This window comes from Oryctolagus cuniculus, chromosome 1 (assembly GCF_051225735.1).
Source record: "Oryctolagus cuniculus isolate XC-2025 breed Fujian yellow rabbit chromosome 1, ASM5122573v1, whole genome shotgun sequence".
NCBI classification, from domain to species: domain Eukaryota; kingdom Metazoa; phylum Chordata; class Mammalia; order Lagomorpha; family Leporidae; genus Oryctolagus; species Oryctolagus cuniculus.
The window spans coordinates 111,060,587-111,084,847 of record NC_142867.1 but is presented as its reverse complement, the minus strand read 5'-3'; the positions used below and the strand labels follow the sequence as shown (position 1 = coordinate 111,084,847).

The 24,261-nt window shown below is 59.5% G+C and overlaps 1 protein-coding gene and 1 long non-coding RNA gene across 12 annotated transcripts in view; one reads left to right on the top strand and one right to left on the bottom strand.

Moving 5' to 3' along the window:
• Positions 1 to 4,618: 4,618 nt before the first annotated feature.
• USP2 (ubiquitin specific peptidase 2) overlaps positions 4,619 to 24,261 on the bottom strand; it is a 23,468-nt gene continuing 3,825 nt past the window's right edge. For 4 of the 7 annotated variants that reach the window (XM_008250516.5, XM_089313198.1, XM_008250518.5 and 1 more), the window contains exons 2-13: positions 20,153 to 20,973; positions 9,399 to 9,449; positions 8,859 to 8,982; positions 8,550 to 8,661; positions 8,358 to 8,468; positions 8,108 to 8,172; positions 7,842 to 7,945; positions 7,676 to 7,756; positions 7,110 to 7,188; positions 6,807 to 6,914; positions 6,596 to 6,716; positions 4,619 to 6,358 (exon numbers count right to left, since the gene is read on the bottom strand). In XM_008250516.5, coding sequence (XP_008248738.3) covers positions 6,271 to 6,358; positions 6,596 to 6,716; positions 6,807 to 6,914; positions 7,110 to 7,188; positions 7,676 to 7,756; positions 7,842 to 7,945; positions 8,108 to 8,172; positions 8,358 to 8,468; positions 8,550 to 8,661; positions 8,859 to 8,982; positions 9,399 to 9,449; positions 20,153 to 20,932 — 1,824 coding nt within the window. In that variant the 5' untranslated portion in view covers positions 20,933 to 20,973 and the 3' untranslated portion in view covers positions 4,619 to 6,270. Of the gene's footprint in view, positions 6,359 to 6,595; positions 6,717 to 6,806; positions 6,915 to 7,109; positions 7,189 to 7,675; positions 7,757 to 7,841; positions 7,946 to 8,107; positions 8,173 to 8,357; positions 8,469 to 8,549; positions 8,662 to 8,858; positions 8,983 to 9,398; positions 9,450 to 12,289; positions 12,685 to 20,152; positions 20,974 to 23,391; positions 23,785 to 24,261 lie in introns of those variants that run through there. The other 3 variants (XM_070079272.2, XM_070079280.2, XM_089313207.1) reach the window with 3 other exon arrangements.
• LOC108175841 (uncharacterized) lies at positions 12,762 to 24,130 on the top strand. 5 transcript variants are annotated; one of them, XR_016220813.1, is made up of 4 exons: positions 12,762 to 15,802; positions 15,926 to 16,039; positions 16,786 to 16,842; positions 23,781 to 24,130. It is a non-coding gene; the product is annotated as an uncharacterized LOC108175841 (long non-coding RNA). The 5 variants fall into 5 exon arrangements; XR_016220820.1 differs by having other exon boundaries at positions 12,834 to 14,706; XR_016220814.1 differs by lacking the exon at positions 16,786 to 16,842 and having other exon boundaries at positions 12,833 to 15,802.

The following is a 24,261-nucleotide window of genomic DNA, read 5'->3' as shown; positions in this document are numbered from 1 at the left end:
ATGTGCTCGTCTGACTGCTGCTCAAGAGCTCCCTGGCCCTGGAGGCTCCTGCAGGTGCCGGCTTGCACTTTGGAGAGCAGGGAGCCCTGTGGCACCCCGGCTGACCCATCACTGTCACCATCACCGCGTGCTCGCCTGCGCTGTCCGTGTCCCTCCCGCCAGTGGCTCAAGGTCACCGGTGTGTTCTATTCTAGGACTGCAGCTCGCTAGCCATCCCCCGGCCAGCTCTCCTGCCAGATCCTCCCCTCCCTGTACGCTCTGGCTCTGATCCCGGCTGCCTTTCTTTGTCCCTGCCCCCAGGGCCTGCAGGAAAGGTGCGTGTTAGGTGCCCTCCTCGCTGCATCCCACCAAACCTCCAACGCACCCCTTCCTCCTCTCCTCACTCATGCAGCTTCCCTGGTCTCCAGGGGCCTGCAGCCCTGCAGCTGCTCCCAGCCTACTCAGCTCTGCCTCCAAAAGGCAGGTCTCTCCAACCAGGAGGAAACCGGGAAGGTGCACGCCTCCTTGCGTTGTACCCCTCCAGGGCCCTACCTCACTAGTTCCCTTTAGTTTGGGCAATGCTCTTGCAACTTGGCATCCCTCGGCCTTGGTCAAGTGTGCCACTCGGGAGAAAGGTGGTGGAGGCCTTGAGGTGGGGCCATTAAAGACTTGCTGAGGCTCACCCCCTCCCTACAAGCATCTCAGTGTGGGGCTGGTGCTGTGGCGCAAGCGTGTTAAGCTGCGGCCTGTAGCAGCCTGCAGCCCCAGCATCCCACATGGGCGCCAGCTCAAGTCCCAGCGTCTCCTTTTCCAATCCAGCTCCCTGCTAATGTGCCTGGGAAAGCAGTAGAAGATGGCCCAAGTGCTTGGAGCCCTGCACCCATGCAGAAGACCTGGGAGAAGCTCCTGGCGTTGGCCTGGCCCAGTCCTGTTGCCCTCATCTGGGGAGTGAACCAGCAGATGAAAGATCTCTCTCTCTCTCTCCCCCTCTCCCTGTCTGTAATTCTGCCTTAGAAATAAATAAATATATTTTAAAAAACAAAAAGAACAACTCAGTGCTTCAATGACATTATCCTGGAGATGGGGAAATGGACATTTGTGGGGCACTTCTTACATGTCAAGCTGTTTTTCTTTTATTAAATTTTTAAAAATTTATTTGAAAGAGTTACACAGAGAGAGGAGAGGCAGAGAGAGAGGTCTTCCAACCACTGGTTCATTCCCGAATTGGCTGCAATTGGCTGTGCTGAGCCGAAGCCAGGAGCTTCTTCCAGGTCTCCCACATGGGTGCAGGGGCCCAAGTACTCAGGCCATCTTCCACTTCTTTCCCAGGCCACAGCAGAGAGCTGGATCGGAAGTGGAGCAGCTGGGACTTGAACTGGTGTCCATATGGGATGCCGGCACTGCAGGAGGCAGCTTTACCTGTTACACCAAAGCATTGCTCCCACAACTCCAAGTGCCCTTGGTGCTCAGGTCACAGATGAGGGCCCTGGGGCTCAGAGGTGTTGAGTCATTAGCCCGGCTGATTGTTGCCAGTCGCTGCCCACTGCGGCCTGCATCTTGTGCAGGTGCCTGTTGGTGCACATGTTGAAGGTGGGCCCCTCACAGGCCGCGGCTCAGTGAGGTGGGTGGCGCTGTGCAGCCCCGTTCCTGGTAGGCGCGGGGTGGGGAAATCTGTAGACCCAGAAGGCAGAGCACTCAGGTGGGAAGGTACCTGGCTCCACCCTTGGCCCGAGCGAGCCTTGCCCAGGCATCCTCACTGCCTAAGCGGGGCCGTGGACCGGGTGGCCTCCGTGACCCTGACTAAAGCTTCAGGGAGAGAAACAAGCCTTTTCCGAGCACTGATTACTTAAATGAACTCCACGAAGCTGCAAGCAGGCAGCCACAGACACATTAAGTCCCCTAATCGGGGTCTTGGACATATAAGTAGAGAAAAAGTGACTTAGGCTGGGAGCTAAGTCAGAGACCCTTCCAGCTCCTCAAGCCCAGTCTCCCTGATTCACAGAGGAGGCACTAAAGCCCCAAAGAGGGAGGTTCTTGTTCAAGGTCACAGAAGGGCAGCCGCAGGGAGAGCACCTTCCCTAGTGAGAGGCCTGCTGGGAGGCCTGCAGATGGGAAGAAATCCCAGTTGCTAGGAGCTTGCTGGACCAAGAAATATGGGGACACAGCTGTTTGGGGCCTGTTGCCAACTGGATGAGAAAGTGCCACAGGTTGCAGGGAGGGCTGGGAGCAGGGTTGGGGGCTGGAGTCAGGCCCCTGCCCTTGGTTTGCCCATGGCTAATCTGTTGCAACCAGTGTAAAACCAGTCCACCAAGAGGCAGAGCAAGCTGCATGCTTTTGGGGCTCAGTCCACTTCGCTGCAAGCCATTTTGAAGAGATCCTGCTCACCTGCGGCTTGGGGAAAATATCAACATTTAAGATCTTACTCTTGGGGGTGGGGAGGGGTGGTGCCCAGCAGGTTAGACCACACCTGCCACTCCAGCCGCCCATATCAGAGCACCAGTTTGAGTCCTGGCTGTTCTGCTTCCCATCGGCTTCCCTGCTAATGTGCCTGGGAAAACAGCAGATGATGGCCCCACATGTAGGAGGCCTGGCTGGAGTTCCAGGCTCCTGGCTTCAGCTTTGGCTCCGCTCTGGCCATCTGCGGAGTGACCCAGAGGCTAAAAGAGCTGTCTCTCCGACTCTCCTGCTCCATCACTCTGCCTTTCAAATACATAAATCTTTAAAAGAAAAAAAAATCTATTTCACTGGGCTGTAGAAGCTCCCCAGGGAGACATTCCAGGGTTTCTGTTGTCTTCAAACCGTCTTTGACACTGTTGAGAACTGCCCAGAAATATGTCCCCACTCCTGTCCCTGTCTTGCGGTGGGCCTGCCATAGGCCTCCAGTGACGGCAGGTGCCTCCGTGCGAGCCAGGACAGCCGAGCCAGGCCTGGGTTTTTCAGTGTCAGCAGCAGGGCCGGCAGGCAGCCCCTCCACGTAAACACCCTTGGGGTCAGCGAGGGGAGACGTCAGCTTCCCCAGTTCTAGGATCAGCGGCAGCAAGGGAAAAGCTGAACAGTACTAAGGATTAAGAGATAAATCCCAAAGACACAATGTCCTTGAGTGTCCCAAAGGGATTAAATCTTGAGTCTTGGAAAAACAAACAAAAGCACTGCGGGGAGCAAAGCCTTGAACAAGCAGGCAGCTGTTTGCACGGTTTACAGAAAACAGCTTTCCCTTCTCAGGGGCCGGCTGGGCTCCCGGCTCTGCTCTGGCGGCCACTCCTCCCACAGGCCAGGCAGGTGGCAGGTGACGGCCCTCTGACCCCTGCTGGAGACCTGTTCACGCTCACAGCAAGCCGTGAGAGGCCTCCCACCAGCCGAGAGGCCGCAGAGCAGCCCAAGTGCTGTGCTCGATCACTTTCCCAGGTGTGCGAACCCCATCCTCACTCAGGTCCTCACTCCCTCTGCTGGGGTATTTAAAAGTGGTGATGTCACATTGCACCCCTAAATGTTCTGCCCCCCCTCCAAAATAAAGTATCTATAAACGAATGTGGCAAACAGTTGGATGTTGGGGAATCCAGTTGAAGAAAACTGTGTCCTATTTTAGCTTTCTTAGAGAACTGAGAAGTTTAAGAAGCGGGTAGAGTTCATTTTCTCTAGGACTTGGTTTACAACTGCTTGAAGCTATGAAATAGGAGGGTACTTAAAAATTCAAGGTGAATAAGAAAACTGTGTCAGTTTCAAATGTTTTTAAATAAAATAAACTTCTTTTAAAAAATGCAGATACCCCCTTTTTTAAGCAGAGAGGAAGAGAAACAAGTCTCCCCTGGCTCACTCCCCCAATGCCCACGACTTCCAGGGCTGACGCTGGGAGCTAAGAACTCAGTCCACACCTGCCAGGGCAGGCCAGGAGCCCAGTCACTGGAGCCTTTACCACTGTGTCCCAGGGTCTGCCTTGCTAAGAAGCTGTACCTGAGAGGGACCCCAGGAGCCCAGGTCGTGTCATTTACCCTCCAGGAGCCTTGACTGCCGCCTGCATCTCACGGAGGCTGTAAACCAGCCCTGAGCTCCACACACTTCTGTGCACCACAGGCTACTGCTGTGTCAGCTCCCTGCACTCATGTGGCACGTCCCATCAGCACACACTCAGCACCTGGCACTGATGTGGCATGTCCCATCAGCACACATTCTGTTCCCGGATTGGTTGTATTGTGCCCATCCTCTGAGTGGCTAAAGCTCTACTCACTTATCAGAAAGGGGCCAATCAGAGAGTCACTCTCTGTATAAAAGAACCAGCAGTGGCTACTCCTCTCTTGGAGTTCCTCTCCTGACTGCTGCAGCTCATTTCTTTGAATAGATTCTGCTTTGCTCACTGTCCCTGTCCACAAAGAAATTCTTCGACGTAAGACAAGAAACGAGGTCGTCTTTATCGTCCTGCAACACAATCAGGAGCTGAGCTGGCACTCAGACCCAGGTACTCAGATGTGGGGCGTGTGTCCTAAACGGGCCTTAACCTCCTGGCCAAGCGCCCGTCCCTAAACTTCTTGTAGTTCCATTTTCCCACAGGTTTTTTGAACCGCCCTCATATGTGGCCATTAATATGCCAGGAGCCCTTCCTGGGTTTAAACCCCTCCCGAATCAAGCTTCTGTCATATTCACCTTATTTCTCAAAGCTATCATTTATTCTGTACAAGGTTCCACTGTACAGAGACATTCTGCTCTTGCTTACATAGTAAACAAGGTACACCAGCCCTCGGGCTCAGGTTCCCAGGTCTTCCCTGGAGAGGGTCAGGCCAGTTAAACTCAGGGCGTCTTTCTCAGGTGCCTCCTCCTGGGATGCCCCCGGCAGCAAGGGACACAGGCTGGGCCCAGCAGCGGGCCTGTGCCAGGCGCTCGGACCTCTACACTCGGTGCGGAACCGCTTTGTTCTCTGGGACAGCACAGAGTTCCACCCAGGACTGCAGGGCAACATCAAGCCCCCGGGGGAAGAATCCCAGTCAGCCAGGCTCCAGCCCCCAGGCAGAGGAGCTGAGGGGCTGCATGGGCATCCCTGAGAAACTCGTCCATAGGGCCTCTGTCTAGGAGGCTCTGAGAAGGGCGGGTGCAGGAGGCGGGAGGGAGGGGCATGGACATCACTGAGAATAAATTAAAAGGCGAGAGCAGCTTAAGGGACAGGGGTTGTGCTATCCTCCAAAGAGCTGGGGAGTAGACGCGGGCTGGGCCGGAGGGTGTGGGCAGGAAAACCTTGATGCACTATCACAGGAAACCTCCCTCCACCCGCTTCCTCCTTGTCACCCCGCAATGCACAGCAACGTCAGGGGCAGAGGGCACGACCCCTCTGCACGGGCGGGTCTAAGCGTGGCGCTGGGGAGGATGAAGAGGAGGAGGGAGCTCTCAGGGAGGGGCGGTCATCTCCTGGTCCCCAAATGCTATAAGGCACAATTCTTGGAGGCAACTACATTCCATCCAGAACATTAAAAAAAAAAAGAGAGAAAAAAGAAAAAAACCAACAACAATGACCAAAACTTGTTTAGATCCCAAGTCTACCGTGGCTATGCTTGGGGCCTGGCCAACACCAACCTAGCACCACGGGGGCTAGTATTAGAGAAGTTGTACTTTAAGAATTAAAAAAAAAAAAAAAAAAAAAAAGGCGGGCCAGTACAGCACCCCAGTGGGGCAGGTGTGAAGGAGACATCTCCAGGCTGAAACATCAGTTAGGGTCATTAAAAAAAAAGCTGGACTTTAAAAAAACTAAAAACTGCTTTTCTGAAAGACGTTTCCTCGTCTGTCCCCCTGGAGTTAGCAGCGTTAAGAGGGCTCTTGGCTCATTCACGGGTGTTTTCTGCTCTGGACCAGTGCGCAAGGTTCCGGGCCGAGAGGGGCGCCGGGCTTGTCCGTTCCAGGCAGCAATGCTCCCAGCGGGCTCCAGAGGGCGCTGTCTTCTCAGAGGCGCGGGGGCTGGAGAGGGCAGCAGGTGGCCGGCGATCTTCTCCCCACACAGGGCGTTGCTTATCACACACAGGACAAAAACCACAAGCTTAAAAAATACAAACAAGAGAAGCCGAGGGAGCGCTGTGTCCAGTCCATCTTCCCCGCCGGGCCACGGCTCAGGAGCACCTGGCTCCTTGCTCCAGACCCCGGCCAGGCTGCGTCGACTCCTGCTCGGCAGTTTATTGTAGTTTTTTTCTCTTATTTGTCAAGTTTGTTTTTTTGTTGTTTGTTTTTGTTTTGTTTTGGTTTTTTTTTTGTCTTTTAAAAAAACTTAGGGTGTGGGCCGCCACAGGGAAGGGAGAGGGACGCAGCTCCCCGCTGCTACATACGGGAAGGTGGACTGGCCAACTCGTAGAAGAGCAGATAGGCGTCGCTGGTGCGCACTTGGCTGGAGGACATGGCTGTGACACTGTGGAGAGAGCAAGGCTCTGTCAGGGGCCCGGCAGGGGAGGCCCAGAGCCGAGGGGCTGGGGGCGTGCGAGGCGCCCCCTCCAGCCTCTCTCCCCTGTTCCCAGGCACCGGACTCAGGGCTGCTCCAGAGCTTCTGGGCTCAGAAGTTTTGGGTCCACTCAAAGTGGAGGCCAAGCCGATAAGCGAGGTGTGGGTGCCGGAGCTGGGAGCCCCGCCCACACGGGACTGCTCTCACCTGGAGTCGTTGAAAGTGTGCCACTCGCCTGTCGTGGGACTCCGGCAGTAGGCGGTGTAATGGCCACCCATGGTGGTTCCGGAGTGATTGGACACAGCGTACAGGTTGTAAACAGCGTGGTCTGAGGAGGACACGCAGGGTGTCAAGCCCCAGGGCCGTTCCCCGGCCCCACCCAGCCCCCTCCCGGCCTCCTGTGCTCTGAGTTACTCACTGGTGTTTTCTGAGGCAAATTCTCGCAAGTCCAGGTCTCTCAGTGGGAAGTTCACAAATGTTGTGAGCTTGCTGGTTCGTATCCTGGATTCTGAGAACCGCTTCAGATCTGGTGTTGCCTTGAGTCAAGGGCAGACAGCCAAGCGAGGGCGGCCCAGAAAGCAGAGCAGGTGCGAAATGGGCAACGGCCCCCTCTGCGGGGAGCAGACGGCCTGGCTTCTCCCTGCTCTCCGCCCTGCGCACTGGCCCGGAGTCACTCGTCTCCCGCCAGGGTCAAGCCCCACCCTGATGCATCTAAGGATACGGAGCACCAAGATCTTTGGGAACCTCTGGATGGAGAACTTCTTTATACACCGTTTTCTGGCCCGGCAGCGACAGCATGTCTGAAAGACAAGACAGACCGCGCTGGAAGGAACCTGTGGGAGGAATCAACAGCCCAAACCCAGGGCTGGCACTGTGGCGCAGGGCGTCAAGCCACAGCCTGCGACCAGCATCCCATATTGGAGCATGGGTTCTCGTTCTGGCTGCTCCACTTCCCATCCAACTCCCTACCAATGTGCCTGGGAAGGCAGGAGGTGGTGGCTCAAGTACCTGGGTCCCTGCCACCCATGTGGGAGACCCAGAAGGAGTTCCTGGCTCCTAGCTTTGGCCTGGCCCCAGCCCTGGCTGCTGTGGGCATTTGGGCAGTGAACCAGCTGATGGAAGATGTGTCTCTCCCTCTTCTCTCTCTTTCTGTCAAATAAACAAGTCTTTAAAAAAAAAAAAACCCAGGTGGCATCCAGTTGGTCCTCGGTTGAATCTGCTGGCACCCGCACCCTCCCGCAGCAGCCTCAGGGCGGTGTGTTCCTGCTGCAGCCGAGGGGGACCTACCGGCTTCTCCTCGCCATCGAGCACGTCCTCTTTGGTAAAGAGCCTCATGCAGTCCATTAACGTCACCTCGGGATAACCTCGCTAGGGGAGAAAGGCCAGGTTGGAGGTCAGTGGCTGCAGGTGCAGGTGCAGGCGCAGGCGCGGGGGTGGCGGCGGGGGTGCGTACCTTCGCGATGGGCAGGGACAGGTCCCAGAAGGGGTCAAAGACTGTAGAACAGTAGCCACAGTCTGTGCAGGTCAGGGAGCTCTTCAGCTGTCCAACAAAGAGATCTGGGGGAGAGATGGCCAGGAGGGGCTGAGCCACAGGGAGGCGTCTTCTCTCCCACAGCCCCTACCCCAGCCTGAACGACACTGGGCACATAAGGGTCCCCCGGGAACCCCATCCCAGGGCAGCTTGGGGCGAGCAAGTCCTCTTCCCACGCGCACACTTACCCCCAATCCGACTGTCTTCCCGTTCCAGGTACTTCCTCCACATCTGCCGCCCCTTCTCATCGTCCCTGGGCACCAGAGAGGAAAGGCCGTGAGTCAGAGCTGACACCACGTCGCGTTTAAGGGTCTACCAATCTGGGTCTTTCATTTTCGTAAGTGAGCCTGATTCTTCCCAAATCATTACCCCCGAAAAATAGGGAAAATCCTCAAGTTCCCAAAGTTTCGCTACCCACAGCGTCTTCCTCTTACTTACGGAAGGTGGTCGAGGTTCTCCGGGTTGGACTTGGGCCTCGCCGTGACTCGGTTCACCTCGTTGTGCAGCCCATCCAGAAGGAAGCGCAGAAACTCTTGGGCGTCCTGCTGACTGAAGCCGCGCAGGACAGTGAGCGAGGCCAGCGGCTCAGGAACCCGGGGTGCCGCCACCCGCCCTGGGAGGACGCCTTACTTATAGCCGACGAAGCGCGGTGCGTATCTCTGGATCTGGGTCTTGAACTCAGAGGGGCTCACCACGTCATTGGGGGACGAAGTCCATATGGTCTGGATTAGCTTTGCAAACTCTATGGGAGGGAGAGGCAGAGACGGGGTGTGGAGGACAGGGGAGAGACCTCCCGTAAGAAACTGTGGAACGAGGGTCCCCACAGGGAGCAGGCCGAGAACGGCAGGAGGGAGAGGCATGCCCGAAACTCGGCCCTGGCACTGCTCGCGGGGCAGCAGCCAGCAGCCGGGAAGCGGGGCCCTGGCACAGGGTCCTCACCTTCCATGAGGGCGGTGTGCGCATTGCTGCTGTGGCTGAGGTCCCGCATGTAGAGCCGCTGCAGGCAATAATCTCTCAGCTCCCGGGTGTTGCTCAGGCACTGAAGAATCGAGTTCATGAAGCACTGCAAGAGCCCGACCAGAGGCTGAGCGCGGGGATGAGACCCCCACCCGGCCCCCGGGACTCAGAGCCGTCCACCCAGAACGGAAGCCTCTCACAGCCTCAGTTCCAGGGCTGAACCCGGTCACGCACCCGAGATGTGCGGAAGGGCGTGGCTGTGCTGGGTGCGAGGGATGTGTCCCTGAGAAGGATTCAGAATGGCAAGCTGACAGTCAAGGGCAACTCCCTTTAACCAGTGCTTCCTGCTGGGGGCCGGCCAGGCTCCGCCCAGCAATTCTGGGAAACACCAGCCAGGAAAGGGCAGGCACCGACTGCCTAGGGGGCATGGAGTCAGCTGGAGTGAGGAGAGGACTCTGGGTAGGGCGTCCCCATCAGGATGGCAGGACGAGGCCGGAAAGAAGTGGGCTGGGAAGCACTCACCGTGTTCCCAAGGTTTCGGAGACCAGCCAGACCCTGGGCGCTCTTAGAATTCTGTAAACAAAGACCACATGGCGTATGTCAGGCTGATGCAGAGGTGGGCCTGCAGCTTGCTGCTGGGGGAGCCATGAGCAGGCCACGGTAGGAGTCTCACTCAGGAGGGAAGAGGGCTGGGACTGTGATGCTGTCCAGACAGTGAAAATACCCCCCAGGGCTGTGCTGTTTGGACCACACGGGAGCACTTCCCAGCCTCTACTGCTGGGCGACCCCAGAGCAGAACAGGTGCCCGGGGAGTCCTAACCCAGGCATCTGTTTGACTCTTGGCTGTGAGGAATTTCAACTCCGAAATTCAGGCACTATCTCAAGTGACCTCCATTTGTGTCCCTAGATGTCCACTAGACGAAGCCACTGTCATCACAGGCACCTCGAGGGGGCTTCAGCAAGTTCAATGACAAAACATCCTGACCTCAGCTGGGAAAAACTAAGTGTGCCTGCCTGCCACAGATAGGTGGAATCCCTCCCAGCTGAGCTCAGCTCCTAGGGGCTGGTGAGAGGCTGGGAGACTCCTCCCTGCCTGGCTCCGGTTTCAACATCCTGGCTGGCCAGGGGCTGGGAATCCTGGGGACAGAGGTGCTCTCTCTGCTCCCTACTGTGGAGGCTGCTGAGAGAGGAGGTGCTAGGTCCTGGACTTCCAGCATTGCTCAGGAAGAGGCCCTGGCTAATCCGGGACAGACCTCCCAGGGATCAGAGCACCTTCAGGCCCCAAGGGTTAAAGAAACAATCTGCAGTTGGGTCTGCCACCCCCTCTTTCGGGGAGGGGACCTGGAGCAGGCAACTCCGGAGCAACACTGGCTAGGGCATGCGTGGGGCCGGCTCAACCCTGATCAGAACAGGAGCCTGAAATAACTCAGCTAAAATTACTCACGCCGTGTGCTGACAGCCCATGAGATTGTCGGCGGGGCGGGGCGGGGCGGGGCGGGGGGGGGGGGGCGGTGGAGGCTGAAGGAGGGCTTTTCTCAAGAATTACATTGCCGATCCCACAAGAGGATCCCTCCCCTGGCCAGCTCTCAGGCCTAACGCTACCAGGTAGGGAAGACAATGCCCCCAGAAGAGAGACCTGGTTCACAGGTGGGGGACAGGCATCCTTGCAGAGCCGTGCTGGGGGCTCACAGCGCACGGCCCCCCACACATTGGAACCTCACAGTCCTGGCACCCAGACCCTGGTGTTCCGGCAGGGGGACAAGGAGCTTGCCAGCATTTTCGGGCAGAATTGATCAAGCACCCCCACCCCATGCCGAACCCCCAAGCAAAAGCCGCTGTGAAGTCTCCCTGCTGCCCCAGCACTGTACCCAGTCTTGCACCTATTTTTGGCAGGCTTTATTAGTTTGTACCCACTGTGTCTCAGGTGGCGTCCGTCCCAATAGGCTGTGCATGTCCACAAAGCAGGCCCTGGGCTGAGACCAGCGGGGGCGGGGCAGCCGACGGGCAGTCATCTGTCTACAGGGGCACTGCTGACTCTGCCCCGACATGGTGTGGGGCGCGAGGAACATTCTGTCACCCATGGCTACCAGTCTTGAGGATCTAGCCCTCCTGCTGGCCTAGGCGGAGTGGGACCCTCAGTTTTTTTTTTCTCTTTGGTCGTGCCTTTGTATAAAAACCACTGGCCACTTTCCCAGGCTCTGTGCGGAAGGTGGGTGGATAACGGGAGCCAGGGCGGGAGTGGCGGGGAGAGCAGCCCAGCTCCGGCCTGGCCACACGTTCTTCTGCCATGAAGAGGGAGTCCGGGGCTGCAGGGAGAGTCAGCGCTTCCCACTCCAGAGCGACCTTTCTTCCAGGGCACACAACCCTACCTCAGGCTGAAAGGGAGAGGCAGGCTAGAACTGGAGGGGTGGGTCAGGAGCCCCTGGGCAGCCCGGCTCCTGGGGTGGCCAGGCATCAGCGGCTCCCCAGGGACGCGGCTGCACAGAGTTGGGAAAGTTTGCACCGGCTTCCTTGCACTCACTCAGCAAGCACTGCTCTGGAGAGCAGGTGCCACCCCCAGGACAGCAGTGCCCTTCCTGCACAGGAGCCTCGGCTCGGCAAAGCCCTCCCCTGGCAGGCTCAGGTGGGGGTGGGGGTGGGGGCAATATGCCCGGATGCCGGGCCAGCAGGTCTGTGTGGAGACCCAGCCGGGAACTTTCCTGCTTCCTTCACCTGCATGGTAAGCGTCAGCCAAGGAGCCCGGTGTGGCCCTGCACGGGGAAGGGCACACACTGCCAGCACGGGAGCTGGCGCCTGTTACATAAGACCTGTCAAGCCAGGGCCCCTTCTCCCTTTCCCAAGGGGGCAGTGCCCAGCGTTCCTCTGGGTGGCTGCTCCATTTGAGGGACCCACTGCTCGCTTCAGCCACCCAGAAGGCAAGTGGCGACTCTGCCCTTCACAGGGTCAAAGGACCCCGGCCACCGACCCTTGGGAGAGAGCCCTGTGGGGGCGGAGGAGGGGAGGCAGCCCCCTTCGGACCAGCCTTCCTGGGGGGGGGGGCTTGGCCTTGGAGGAGTCAGCCCACAGTCCAGCTGCTGCCCCTTCCCGCACACACACCGAGCCCTAGTCAAGGTTACCCTTTGCTGCACCTGTCCCGATAGGTGCCCGGAATTACGAGGTCAAGAGGCACCTGGTGCCCCGGTCACCGGGAGGGAGGGAAGGAGGGAGGGGGACTCAGGGGCTGGGGCCTTCGAGGAAGCGTGCGATCACCTGGGGAGGGGGCATTCTCTGCTGGGAGACCCCGGGGAAAGAGGGGTGGGGGCTGGGAAGAATTCGTGCCTCCGCCGCGGGGCGCGTGGCGGGCGGGGGCAGTCCCGGGGAAGAGGCGGGACCCCGGCCCTCGGCGTGGGGGTCCCAGAAAAGGGCCCGCGTACCTTGGCTTTGTTGAGCAGGAGCCCCACGAAGGTAGAGAGCAGCAGGGACGGGGAGAGAGGGGAGCGCGGCCGCAACTCCTTGGCGAGGGCGGGAAAGGGGGCGGCGGGGGGCTCCTCGGGCAGGGTCACCGTGTACGAGGTGCGCATGCTGGGGGGCGAGGGGCGGGCGGCGGGCTCGGCCCCACGCCTGACGTTGGCGACGGGGGCACGGGGCAGTCCCCGAGCAGTGCCACAGCCCGGACGCCAAGGCCCGCGAGGCCGCCACAGGACACCGTCCGCAGCGCCCGGCGGTAACCGTTACGGCGGGGCCCGACCGCGCGCTCCTCCGCCTCAACCTCTCCGGCGCGCGCCGCCAACCGCCCGGGACCCGCTCTCGCGCTCCGGCCGACTGGCGGCCCCCGCGGGCGCCTCGGGCCCCGCAACGTCAGCGCCGGGGGCGGGGCCGGAGCTTCAGCCCCGCCCCCGCCCCGCCCCCGGCGCCGGCACGCGGACCTCAGCGAGGCGGCTGGGCCCGCCCCGCTCCGCCCCGCTCCGCCCCGCGCGGGCCTCGGGTCCTGCCAGAGCCCCGCGACCCCCGAGCTGGCCTCGGCAAAAAGCAGCGGCCCCCTGCGGGAGGCAGGACGGGGGAGGTGGGGGGCACCGAAGGTGAGGGGCGCAAGGCTCGGGGCTGGGCTGGGACTTGAGGCACACACTTTAGGGGACGGCAGAGGACACCTTCTCAAATGGACGAGCTTCTACCGAGCTCGCATAGGAGAACTCACTTCTAGGGGCTTTGAGAACCAGCTCTGTGCTGTTTTCAGGGCAACCTGTGAGTAGGCGCACGCTCCTGTCCGGCATTGAGGGTGGGCTCAGATCCTCATGATTCCCAGGGCATGGGGGCTGACCTCTCCCTCCTCTCCTCTCTCGGGTCCTCGTTTGGCCCTTTTGGAGCAGGACAATAGGTCACCGTCCCTTTTGGCTGCAGCAAAGAGCCCAGCCCGGCCTCTTGTCACCAATTACAAAACCACATCTCTTACAGAACCGCAGATGCGCCTTGCTTTGGGGAGGGGCTGGGGGAGGCACACAATGGTGGGGAAGCAGGTGCTCGGCAGGTGTGGGGCGAGTGTTGTCCTTGGACCCCGAGCAGTGCTTGGGTCGGAAGAGCAAGGATCGTAGGCTTTGACTTCTGCTGCGCTGCCCCTCCACCTAACAGGGAGGCGCAGGAATCTGCCTAGAGAAATGATCTTGTTTGGAGCTTGCTGGCTATTTTTAGCCAGTATTTTTAGCATTTTAAAATACTCAGAGAGGCAGCAGTGTGTGCTGTTACTCATCTGTGGGCTCCTGCTCCCCCTAGCTGCGCTCATCCCCGCATGCACACCCGCTGCCACGTGGGGATCGGTCCCGGACGCAGGTATGGGCTGCACCCTAGGCAAGCTGTGCTAGGGAGAGGGGAGCAGGACGGGCAGCCCCTGTGTGCCAGCCAGTGGCAAGGAAGAGGCAGCAGGCAGGAGCTGTGGGGCAGGGCATTCTGCCTGTGATCAGCGAGGCTGGGCCGGGCGAGGCGTGAGTGCCACGGTCACTGTCCTCACCCAGTCTCTGACCTGACCTGGAGCCTGCACAGGCTGCAACAGCCTTTTTCTCTAAGCTTCCTTCTCTGCTGTCTGTGGCATGCTGTGTCCCAGCACGCCAGTCCTCTCGAACAGCTAGAGCAGCTGACTCTTGCCTCCAGCCCAGAAGCCCCAGGTAGCCTGTCAGTCATGCCGCCTGTCATGAGCTCCCTCCATTGTCACCCACCCACACTCATGCCTCTCTGACCCCTGCTAGCAACCATTAATCAGCTCTTATCATCTGCTTTAAAAACTGCCACTGATCAGTTCTCATTAAATGTCAGGCATTGTGTGTAATGGGTTAAGCTGCCACCTGCAGTGCCAGCATCCCATATGGGTGCCAGTTTGAGTCCTGGCTTCTCCACTTCGATCCAGCTCCCTGCTAATGTGCCTGGGAAAGCAGCAGAAGATGGCCCAAGTGCTTGTGCCCCTGCACCCACGTGGGAGACCTGGATGAAGCTCCCAGCCCTGGCCATTATGGCCATCTGGGGAGTGAGCCAGTAGATGCAAGGTCTCTAGCCCTCCCTCTGTCTGTAACTCTGCCTTTCAGATAAATAAAATAAATCTTAAAAAAAAAAGAGTCGGGCTCTGGACTAAGATGAGTGTATATTAACCTAGTTAATTTCCATAACACCATGAAGTGGTAACTATACCTCTATTTTATAGATGAAGGCCCTTACACCCAAGGAGAGCAAATGACCTGCCACCATTGCAAAACTAACAAATGGCAACATGGGGCTTTGAGGCTAGACCTGTCGGACCACACAAGCTATGCTCCAAACAACCACCAGGACATTCTGGGGTGCCCATCCAGTTCTCTGCCAATTATTTGTAAGTTCTGCTCAAGACTTGTCTTCCCTAATTAACTCCACCCAGCTCTAAACACCTCATCACTGCGTATCCTCAGTCGGCTAGGATTCCGTGTGTGCGGCATTCATTTATCTTAATATGTTTATCTTCACTGTATGAGTGTCTCCAAGACTTTTGTAAATGGGCTTAGATTGCGCGTGGCTTGTCTGGGCCGTGCCAGCATGCTGGAACCTCCTCCAGGGCAGGGCTGTGGGTTCCCTTAATGGGCTCTTAATAAATGATGTTGATCTTGTCTCTAAGGAGAGCCAGACTAGGCTCTGCTGGGAATCCTGGAAGTCTCCCCTAGCCTCTCAGGGTGTGGGGTGTGAATCTGGGTTTGCACATTGAGCAAGCGCACTGTGTGTGGGCAGGGGCACTGTCTAAGAGGCGCGCTCTGCCACTGTGGCATTTGGCTTAGATCCAGGGATGTGAGCACCCTGGGGCACCTTGGCATCCGGCCAGTATGCTGTCCCTCCTTTCACGGGATTCAGGGGTTGGGTTGGGGTCGTTGCTGGGAGGGGAGACAGCCAGAGGGGGAAAGCACTTTGGGAAGTCAGGGGTGGTGGGAAAGAATTCAGCAGGGTCCCACCCTGTCATGCAGGTGTGGCTGCTGTAGGACACAGCCAGCAAAGAATGGGGGCTCCTCTCTCAATGGGCCCCAGCCCTCCAAGATCCTTTCTCCTCGACACCCTTTCCTGAAGTGGGCTGGGTAGGAAGGATAGCCTTCCAGGATCTGAATCTGGCTCAGGGCCCGTGACGCTCTGTGCCTCAAATACACTGAGCTAGAGAGAGCTGGGCTCTTTCCCACAGCCCGGGCGTGGCCTGCCTCCCCTGTAGGGTTAAGTCACGATCTTCACCTTGAATCCTTGCTGGCAGGCGCAGGCACCCTGGGAAATCACAGCCAGGGTTGGGTCGGCAAGGACAGGTGCCCAGAAAGCCTGTTGTTCTCAGACCTTGGATCACAACAGCTTGGCCAGGGTTTGGTGACCCTGCCCTGGCTGCTATCGGCGTCACCAGCAGACAGACTGGTGGCTTGACTGGCTGTAGGACGGAAACGGACAGGGGCTCTGAATGCCAGGTAGGGGCTGGGCTTTCAGGTCGAGTGTGTCCTGGGAAGCGGGGCAGGGGGTGGGGTGGGGGCATCCACCCCCCACCCCCCCCCCCCCGGCTGCGGGAACCTGTGCTTCTCTGTGTGACTCAGACTCTATCAAGCCCCGGGCAGTCTGGCCTGAACCAGCTGGATTCCAGAAGCCCACACACGTCCTTCTCCTGCCTCTGCCTCTGTTCGGAGTGCCAGTTTTACGTCCGCACTGAGGTAAGAGGCGACAAGGGGCCACGTGCACCGCTCTGGGCTCTGAACATGATGTTCACTGCTAAAGCCGATGGTCAGTGGAGCGGCTCCCCCAGGGGCAGGGAACATTTTGCCAGGCTTGGATTAACTTCTGCATTGCTGAGCCCCACCCCGGCACTATATTAACTAATGGACACATCCTGGAGGGGGCGGGTGGAGGAGGAGGCAGGGAGCTCGGTGCCTTGGTTCTGATTGAGAAATCAAGCCCATGGAAAGCAATGCCAAGGCCACTAGCCAGGACCCAGCCCGCAGCTGGCCTTCAAGGGATGGACACATCAGCATCTCGCTGATCATCGTCATGCGCAGACCCACTGCCTGTGCCTTACTGGCAGCTGGTGCCTGTCCTGGTTAGGGAAATCAGGTGTAAGGAATCTCGTACTGTCAGCACAGATTCAGGCCCCTCTGAGTGGCTGAGGGAGCACGGGGTGGGACTGGGTGAGGTTAGGCCCCAGGGTCTCAGACTGTCCCGCTGGACCCTACGGGACAGCAGGGGTGCAGTCCAGTGTGGCCCCGTCGCCAGAGTGAGAGGCAAGGGCCCAGACAGGAAGCTCAGGCATCTCACCCAGGAGCTACAGGGCAGCCTGCGCCATCCTCACTGTGGTCTCTTTGGAGCAACCTTTGCTCACTGCAAGGCAGCTTCAAGTCCAAAGTCCCACCTGAGAGAAAAATCACATGACCTTGGCTTATATAATCTCCCTGTCACTGAACAGCTGGAACTCCGGGCTTCGGGAGATGAGTCAGCAGCCCGAGTGGCAAGCGGGACCCAGGTAACTCAGTGCCCAGACCCTTTGCTCCAAGCAGCCAGGTCCCGGAGCAGAGCCCAGGGGTGTGGAGGACACTGCATGGGAAGACTGGGCTGGGCCAGCCTCGGAGCCGCTGTCCCTGGCTCCAAGTACGAGGAGCAGGTGCCCGGGCTACTGACTCTGCTTCCCAGGGCCCTGGGCCAAGCCCTGGCTCCTCTTGGGAAGAGGAGGGGGTAGCCCGGGCAGGGTGGGGCGAGGGCAGGGTTGAGGCCAGTGGGCGGGGTGCCAGGGCTGGTGAGGGAGCAGCTGGAGGGGCGGAGTGGAGGAGGATTAGGACGGATAGTAGGGGTTAAAGCCCAGCCCTGCCAGGGTTCAGTGGGAACAGCTTGTCCTTCCATAGGCCTGGGAACAAGAGGGGTGGGGTGGAGGGGGAGGTGATAGCATTGGGTACTTCAGCTCCTGGCGCTTGGCAAGGCCCAGCCACCTGTGCTGGCTTGGAGAATCCCTGCTGCGGGTAGCAAAAGGTCTTTTCTTTTCTTTTCTTTTTTCTTTTTTTTTCTTTCTCTCTCTCTCTCTCTCTCTTTTTTTTTTTTTAACAGCACCTGCTGTCCCCTCTGGCTCCTCCGTGTGCATTTCCAGAGGAAGGTGGAGCCTCAGGGCAGGTGCTGAGTGGCACCCGTGGGCTGGGGTTTTGTTCGTGCTTACATGGGCACAGGAAGGGTTACCCCCACCGCTCATCTGAGTTTGATAGTCCAAGTTCCATCCCTTTCTGAAGGCTGAGTATGGTTCAGGTCAGCTGCCCCGAGCCCCCTGGGCCACCGCATGTACTTTCTCACCTCTGTCCCTCCCCCGGGGAGGCCCTGCCCACTGGAGGCAGCCACCCAGGCCCCTGGGGTCCTCCTCCCCGTGTTGCCCTGGCTTCAGAGCCTCCTGGGCATCCCGAGGAGGTGGACGGGGCAGGCAGGATCGTTGCCTTTTATAGACGAGGAAATACAGTGGAGCTGATAGGTGTCCAGGGTCAAGGGAGGCCAAGGGCCCCTCCCCTCAGTCACAAGCAGCCCAGCCCAACCTCAGATGGCCTCTTGCTTTCCCTCTGCCGAGAACACCCAGGGCTGCCTCGGACTTGGAATTGCTTAAGCACTTGTTTCTCCCAAATGAAAAGCAAATGCTCTCAGGCCAGGGCTGAGGCGCCTGCATCACTTGCCTCCCAGAACACCTGGAAGGCGCGAGGAGGACTTCACGCTCCCTGAGCACCTACTACGTGCCAGGCAGTCTCATGCACAGCCAGCACCTTCCCGTCCCTTGCAGTCACTGCGGAAGCGGGAGCTGTAAGTGCTCCCATCACAGATTCAGAAGTTCAGGGACCCGAGCTCCCCCTGCCAGTCAGCTGAGCCTTGCACACGAGTGAGTGAGAAGGCAAGGTCCCCAAGGGAGATTCTGAAAAGAAACCGGACCAGGTGTTCAGACAGAAGTGGTCTAGGCCCCACGGGCAGGATTTGTTCAGGGCTCAGCAAGTGCAGGGAGCTCCAGGAAGTGAGGGCGGGAGGGACAAGGGGAAATAAAGCCTTATCCCACAGGCCCCTGAGCTCAGGATGAGACGCCAGTTCCCCTGCAGGTACTCCCAGCTGCCTGTGTGTGCTGTGGGTGCTTCTGGATGGGAGAGGCCACGTTAGGGTGCAGAGTTTGCCCCAGTCTCTGCCACTGTCCTCTCTCACAGCTCCCCGACCCTGGTGCTGGAACTGGGGCCGTGCAGCAAATTCCAGGGAGGGTTGGGATGCGCCTGTTAGGGAAGGGGCCTGACACCCCCTGCCCTGTAGAGAGAGGTCCTCTGAGGATTTGGTGCGAAGGGCAGGTGCCCAAGCCCCATCCCAACAGAGCCCTGGGCCAGCCCACAAGCCCAGCAGGTGATTCTGATGCAGGCAGGCTGCAGACCCAGCTTTGGGTCTCTGAGCAAAGGGAGGGAGCCCCACGGAGCTTCCCGGACCCCAGCTCCTCCCGCAAGAGCCATTCTGAACAACATCTCCCAAGCACGGCACACAGCCCTGTGAGAAAACGTGCTCCTTCCCAGACCAGCCCAGGTGGGTCACGTCTGTTCTCCAGCTCCTTTCTATGCTGGCTCTCAGTGCAGCCAGCCCTGCCCCATCGGGGTCTCACTGCTCTGGGGTGCACCAGCTTCGTGTCTCATGGCACTTCACAGATGGCCTAGCCAGGCCAAGACTCACTAAGTAGTTATCAAAGGTGTCTTCTCCAGCCCTTTAATTAAGACAAGAGTCACGGCCAGTAACCCAACGCCCGACCCTAGTCCTGGACCCTTGCTGTATTTGCCCGGCTAAGTCCTCCAGGCAGTATTTCTTGGGGGTGGCATAGCTGTTCTTTCCAACAAGCCTCATATCCCTGGACTAGGGAAGGGGCAATGGAGGAGACATAACACCCAATCCTCCTGCACCTGTGCTTGCTGTCTGTCCTTCCATTCGTCCATCCACACGTCCACCTGTCCACCCACCCATCCGCCCATGCAGTCAGAGGCCAGCTAAGCCCCTTGCGGTGCCAGGCACATGGTGAGGAATCTCCACATAGGATTTCTCTCCCACCCTCTGAGAGCATGCTCCCAACGGGCACACCACAAACACAGAGGGTGGAATGTGGTCAGTGACCCAAGAGAGGGGTCAGATGTCCGAGAGGCCAGGCCAGCCTTTGGTCCCTACCCAGCAGAGCCACTGCCCTCTCTCCAGCCGAGGGGTTGGGTTGTCTCGGGCCCCAGACAAAACGTTCTCTGCTATTTTCTCTGAACTGCTGTCCAGACACCCTGGTCCTGAACCCACCAATGTGGGTGGGCGGAGACTCCCGCTTCCCCTGATATCTTATACTCAGATGCAGGGCCTGAGCAGGGGGAGGGAGGCAACCAGGACGGGGAAGCTCCTCTTGCCACAAGGAGCACTGGTGGTCTTGGGACCCCAGCATTCAGCCCAGGATGGGGCAGCGTCTGCAGGAAACAGGAATTGGGTGGAAAAGGAGAGGGTGAGAACGGCAGCGTGTGTGTGTGTGTGTGTGTGAGAGAGAGAGAGAGAGAGAGAGAGGGGAGAGAGAGAGAGATGGGGGCAGCTGACAGTTCCATGAGCACTGCTGACCGCCCGCGAACGCTGGGAAAGGCCCTCCCCTTGGCGCTGAGCACGGATGCAGTACGCGTGCCAGTATGACTTCTCTGCCTTCGCCTCCACCAGGCGCCACTGCCATCCACACCAGTCAGGATGGCAGTCCTGCCCCCAACCCAGCTCTTCTCCACCACTGGCTGGCTGTCTCCCAACCTGTCCCTGGGTCCCCAGGGTGCACTTACCATGGTGTCTCGCCCTGGGGAGCTGGAGCGGCTGGACCCCGGGGCCTGGCCCTTGCTCTTTTCCCACAGTGTGTAGCGGCCACTGGGTCGGTAGGTGGGACTGAGGACTTCGGGGACGCCTCGTGAGGGAGGGGCCTGGGTGAGCACCTGGGGTGCGCTGCCCTTGCGACCGTAGTTCTCCAGATAGTCCACCAGGTACTCGGGGCGGCTGGCTGCCTGGTAGAGCCCCTGCAGGGCACAGAGCTCCTTGCGCGTGCGGGCCAGCATGGGGCTGCGGCCCAGGTTCCCAGGGTCGATCCGGTAGCTGTCTGAGGTCCGGAGGCTGGAGAAATCCCGGGCCAGGTCTGATTGGCTGTTCGACTTCTTCTGGGCCAGGGTCAGCCCCTGGTCACAGGCATTCATGGGCAGGTAGCTGAGGGAACTGCTGGTTACTCCATACGAGCATCCACTGCCGCCGCTGAGCCCACTGCCTAAAGGCCGCTCGGTGCCCCGGTTCTGGCTCTCTGCCCGCTTACTACCCCGAATGATGTCGGGTCTCAGCAGGGGGCGGCCCCTGTCAAAATCCAGGATGGAGGAGGGGCCGTAGATCCCAGGACGGGTGAGGAAGCTGGTGGAGGGGCTCGGCTTGAAGCCGAGCTTTTCCTTCTCCAGGAAGGAGGTGGCCAGGTTGGCCCCATAGGAGGATGGGGTGTAGGTGCCATAGCCCGGTTTGCCGTAAGGGGCATCTGTGTAGCGGGTCGATTCTGTGTAGCGCTTCAGGGTGGAGGAGAGCTGGGACATCCTTCAGGGCGGCGCTCAGTGGGGACTGGGAGCCTCATGGGCTGAAAGACAAGGGAAGCAGGGGTCAGCTCCCCATGGCACCTGCTGGGCCCGCAGCCTTAGAGCTCAACACAAGAGGCTTCCCAGCTGCCCCCCGGGGAATGGGCGCGCACCTGCCATGCGCCTGTGCCGTCCCAAGAGACCAGCTGGCTCTTACACGCCTCCCGGGGAAGCGGGTTTAGTGCATATTGGCTATTCCGCGTGCCCCCCTCGAAGACCCGGACAGGCACGCAGGGACTGCCCACCTCCACAGTCCTCTGAGCTACGTGTGGCTTCCAGACCAGACCCCATCCCTGACCCCCTGGACATGTCGCCAGCTGAGATGGCACCCTCTTTTCTGACTCAGGTGGCAAGCAGGCACCCTTTTAGTGTCAGACTGTCCGCGGCAAGGACCGGAGAGCAGCCATGCAGACCCTTGGTGAAGAAGAGGCTCGAGGGAGGACTGGCAGGCAGGGGAGGCCGAGGGGGCTGGAACCCGGCCTCCACACCCCAGTCCAGAGCCCTGTGGTCCCACAGTGGGGGACACCCAGGTGGTCAGAACCCACCCTCTTCACAGAGCTTAGCCTTCTGTTCCAAGTGGAGTCAGGGCCATGTGGCCTCCCAGATTGCCCCTGCCCAGGCTTGACTTGTGCAAAAGGCACCCCCTAGAGGCCCAAATCCTGCACTGCAGGTGGCACTGCCAGTCTCCCTGAACTGTCCTTGCAGCTGGGGTGGGGGGGTCCTTGGAAGGAAGACAGAAGTTGCCGAGTGCTAAATGACCGTACATTTTAACCTCTCTGCTATACAGGTGGGAAAAATGACGCTGACTTGCCCAAGGTCGCAAGCTGGCAGAGTCAGAATTAGAATCCAGGTCTTTCCGAATCCGGCCCAGGGAGCTCTTCTGCACAGCCCTCAGCATCCCCAGCAGATGGAGGCTCGGCTGGGGACCCCCAGGGCCCACCACCCAATCAGGCAGGCTTCCTCTCCTGTGGAGCTGCAGGGCCAAACGTGCCCTGGAGAGAGGGACAGGTAGCATGAGGCCCCCTTCCTCCAGGCTCATGGGGCTCTTGCGGGGCTCCCTGGGGAGGGGGCAGCAGCAGAGCCATCCGGGACGGTCAGAGTAAGAGTGCTCAGGGGCTGATTTTGACTTGCCCTGGGACGGCCTGGCTGGGCGATGCTGCACTGTTCATTTAGCTTCCTGGAGCCCCAATTTCCTCACCTGTGAATGAGTATAATCATCCCCGCATGGTCCCTGCCTCACATGGCTGCTCTGAGGGATAAAGGAGATAATAACACGTGGAAGCACGTCACAATGACCGGTTCTGCCTCTGGCCCGGGCCCCGCCAGGCAGCATGGCTCCTCCCTTTGTAGATTATAATAATGTCAGGGCTGGCCAGCCTCCGACCTCGGCCCGGGGCACCGGGCCTCCCCTGCAGCCCCCAGCCTGCGAGAAGTGGGCAGTGGGCAGACCCCGAGCCGTTGAGCTGACACTGGCTCGGGCAGCACACAGCGTGCTCTAGGCCAGCTGCCCAGCCCATTCAGGCAGAGGGAGAGGGAGAGCCAAGTCCCAAATACCAAGAGCCTAGCAGAAACCCAGTCCACACGCAAGGCTTGGGATAGGTGCAGGGGCGTGAGATGAGCAGGTGGCGGCTTCCATACAGGCTGCAGAACAGAGACCCTTGTCCTTGCCACACACCTCTCTAGGCTGGCATCGGAAAGGCCTGGTCCATCTAACGCCTCCCCACCCCCACCACCCGTCTTCGGGTACACCCCCTTGTCCACTGTGCTCCCACCTCCAGCACAGCCTTCACGCCAAGATAACTGGGAGACGACCTCATGCTGACCTAGAGAGAAACCACGGTGTGGAGGGGAGGGGGACGCACGCGGGCACGGAGTGGGGGCAGGGACCTGTCCTGCTCTGTTTCACTTTGGAGAACTCCATCAATAATGCAAAGTCAAAGAGACTCCAGGCCTCCAGAGCTGGGCTCTGGGACAGCGGGCAGCCAATCAGACACTGCCCCTTCCCCCACCAGGGTATGAGCTCATGGCTCCTCCCACACACTAAGGCTCCCAGGGAACTGGTGTTGTGCTGGCAGTGCCCCAAGCCCCAGGCCTCTCCTGGCCCTGCTGATGACGCACAAGTGCTAGGGCCTAACAAGGTGCAGGGGACAGGAGGCGGGGCCACGCCTTCTAGCCCACAGGATCCCAGGAGGGCTCCCACAGCTCCCGATCCATCTGCCAGACGCCCCCCACCCAGCAGCCCTGGGAGCCCTGCCATGCCTCTGGGCTCTGACAGTGCCTTCCAGTCCCTGTCAGGGTGTAAGCACCGCCCCCTGTCCCCAGTTTTCCTCTTGAGAGAGGTCCCAGCACTGTCCAGGTGAGAAGACAGCCGGGGAGGGGGTGGGGGAGAGGGAAGAGAGGGGAACGCCCCTGGACATTACCTGGCGCCACTACCCCAGAGGCTGCAGAGTGCGCCGTGGGCGGGAGAGCAGGGGCCTGCTGCGGGACGCAGGGACAGGATGGCCGCTCACATGGCCGCGAGTCTCCCTGTTGCCACAGGAACGGCCTGGACTGAATGGCCCTTTCATGGGGCAGTGGGAGGCAAGGCGATTGGCTGGCATCCCGTATCCCCCTCCCTGCCCGGCGTGGGGCCCCTGCTGCCCAGTTCCTTTCACTGTTTACCCAGAGCCGGCAAGTACAGGCATGCGGCTCCGGGTGCCTCCTCACGGGCCCGCTGCCTTGCCACCTTGGGCAACAGGGACCAACACCTGCCACGCTGCCCCTCCAGGCCCTCCTCACAGAGGCGCCCCGCCCCCCCCTTCTCCATCAGGTGGCCCCCAGTGCTGCCTTGCTCGGTCCCCCCGACCCCCATTGGGAGGTGGGGCAGCATCCCTGCGCATGGAGACACTCAGCTTCCTGGCGGGCGCTGCACACCTGAGGACCAGGGACCCAGCGGCTGCCGACTTCACAGGCAGCGTCCGGTTTCACCAGCGACACCGACACCCACCCAGTCCGCAATGCGTGTCCCACATGCTAAGCACGCCCAGACCTGGGGCTCCCTGAGCCACTGCTGGCTTGAGCTGGGATTTGTTTAGACAAAATGCTGCACGCGGACCAAATATCATTGGAAGAGTTCTTGAAAGTAAATTGAAATAAAAAAAAATCTCTTCACGGCTCAAATTCTAAATGAAGCGTCGATGCTGAAACTCTCAGATATACTTTCGGCATCTGTACTACTATTGCTGAGGTTCCGGGGGCTTGACGGGGCGCTGAGCCTGGGGACTCCGTGTGTGCTGACCCGCATCCTCCCT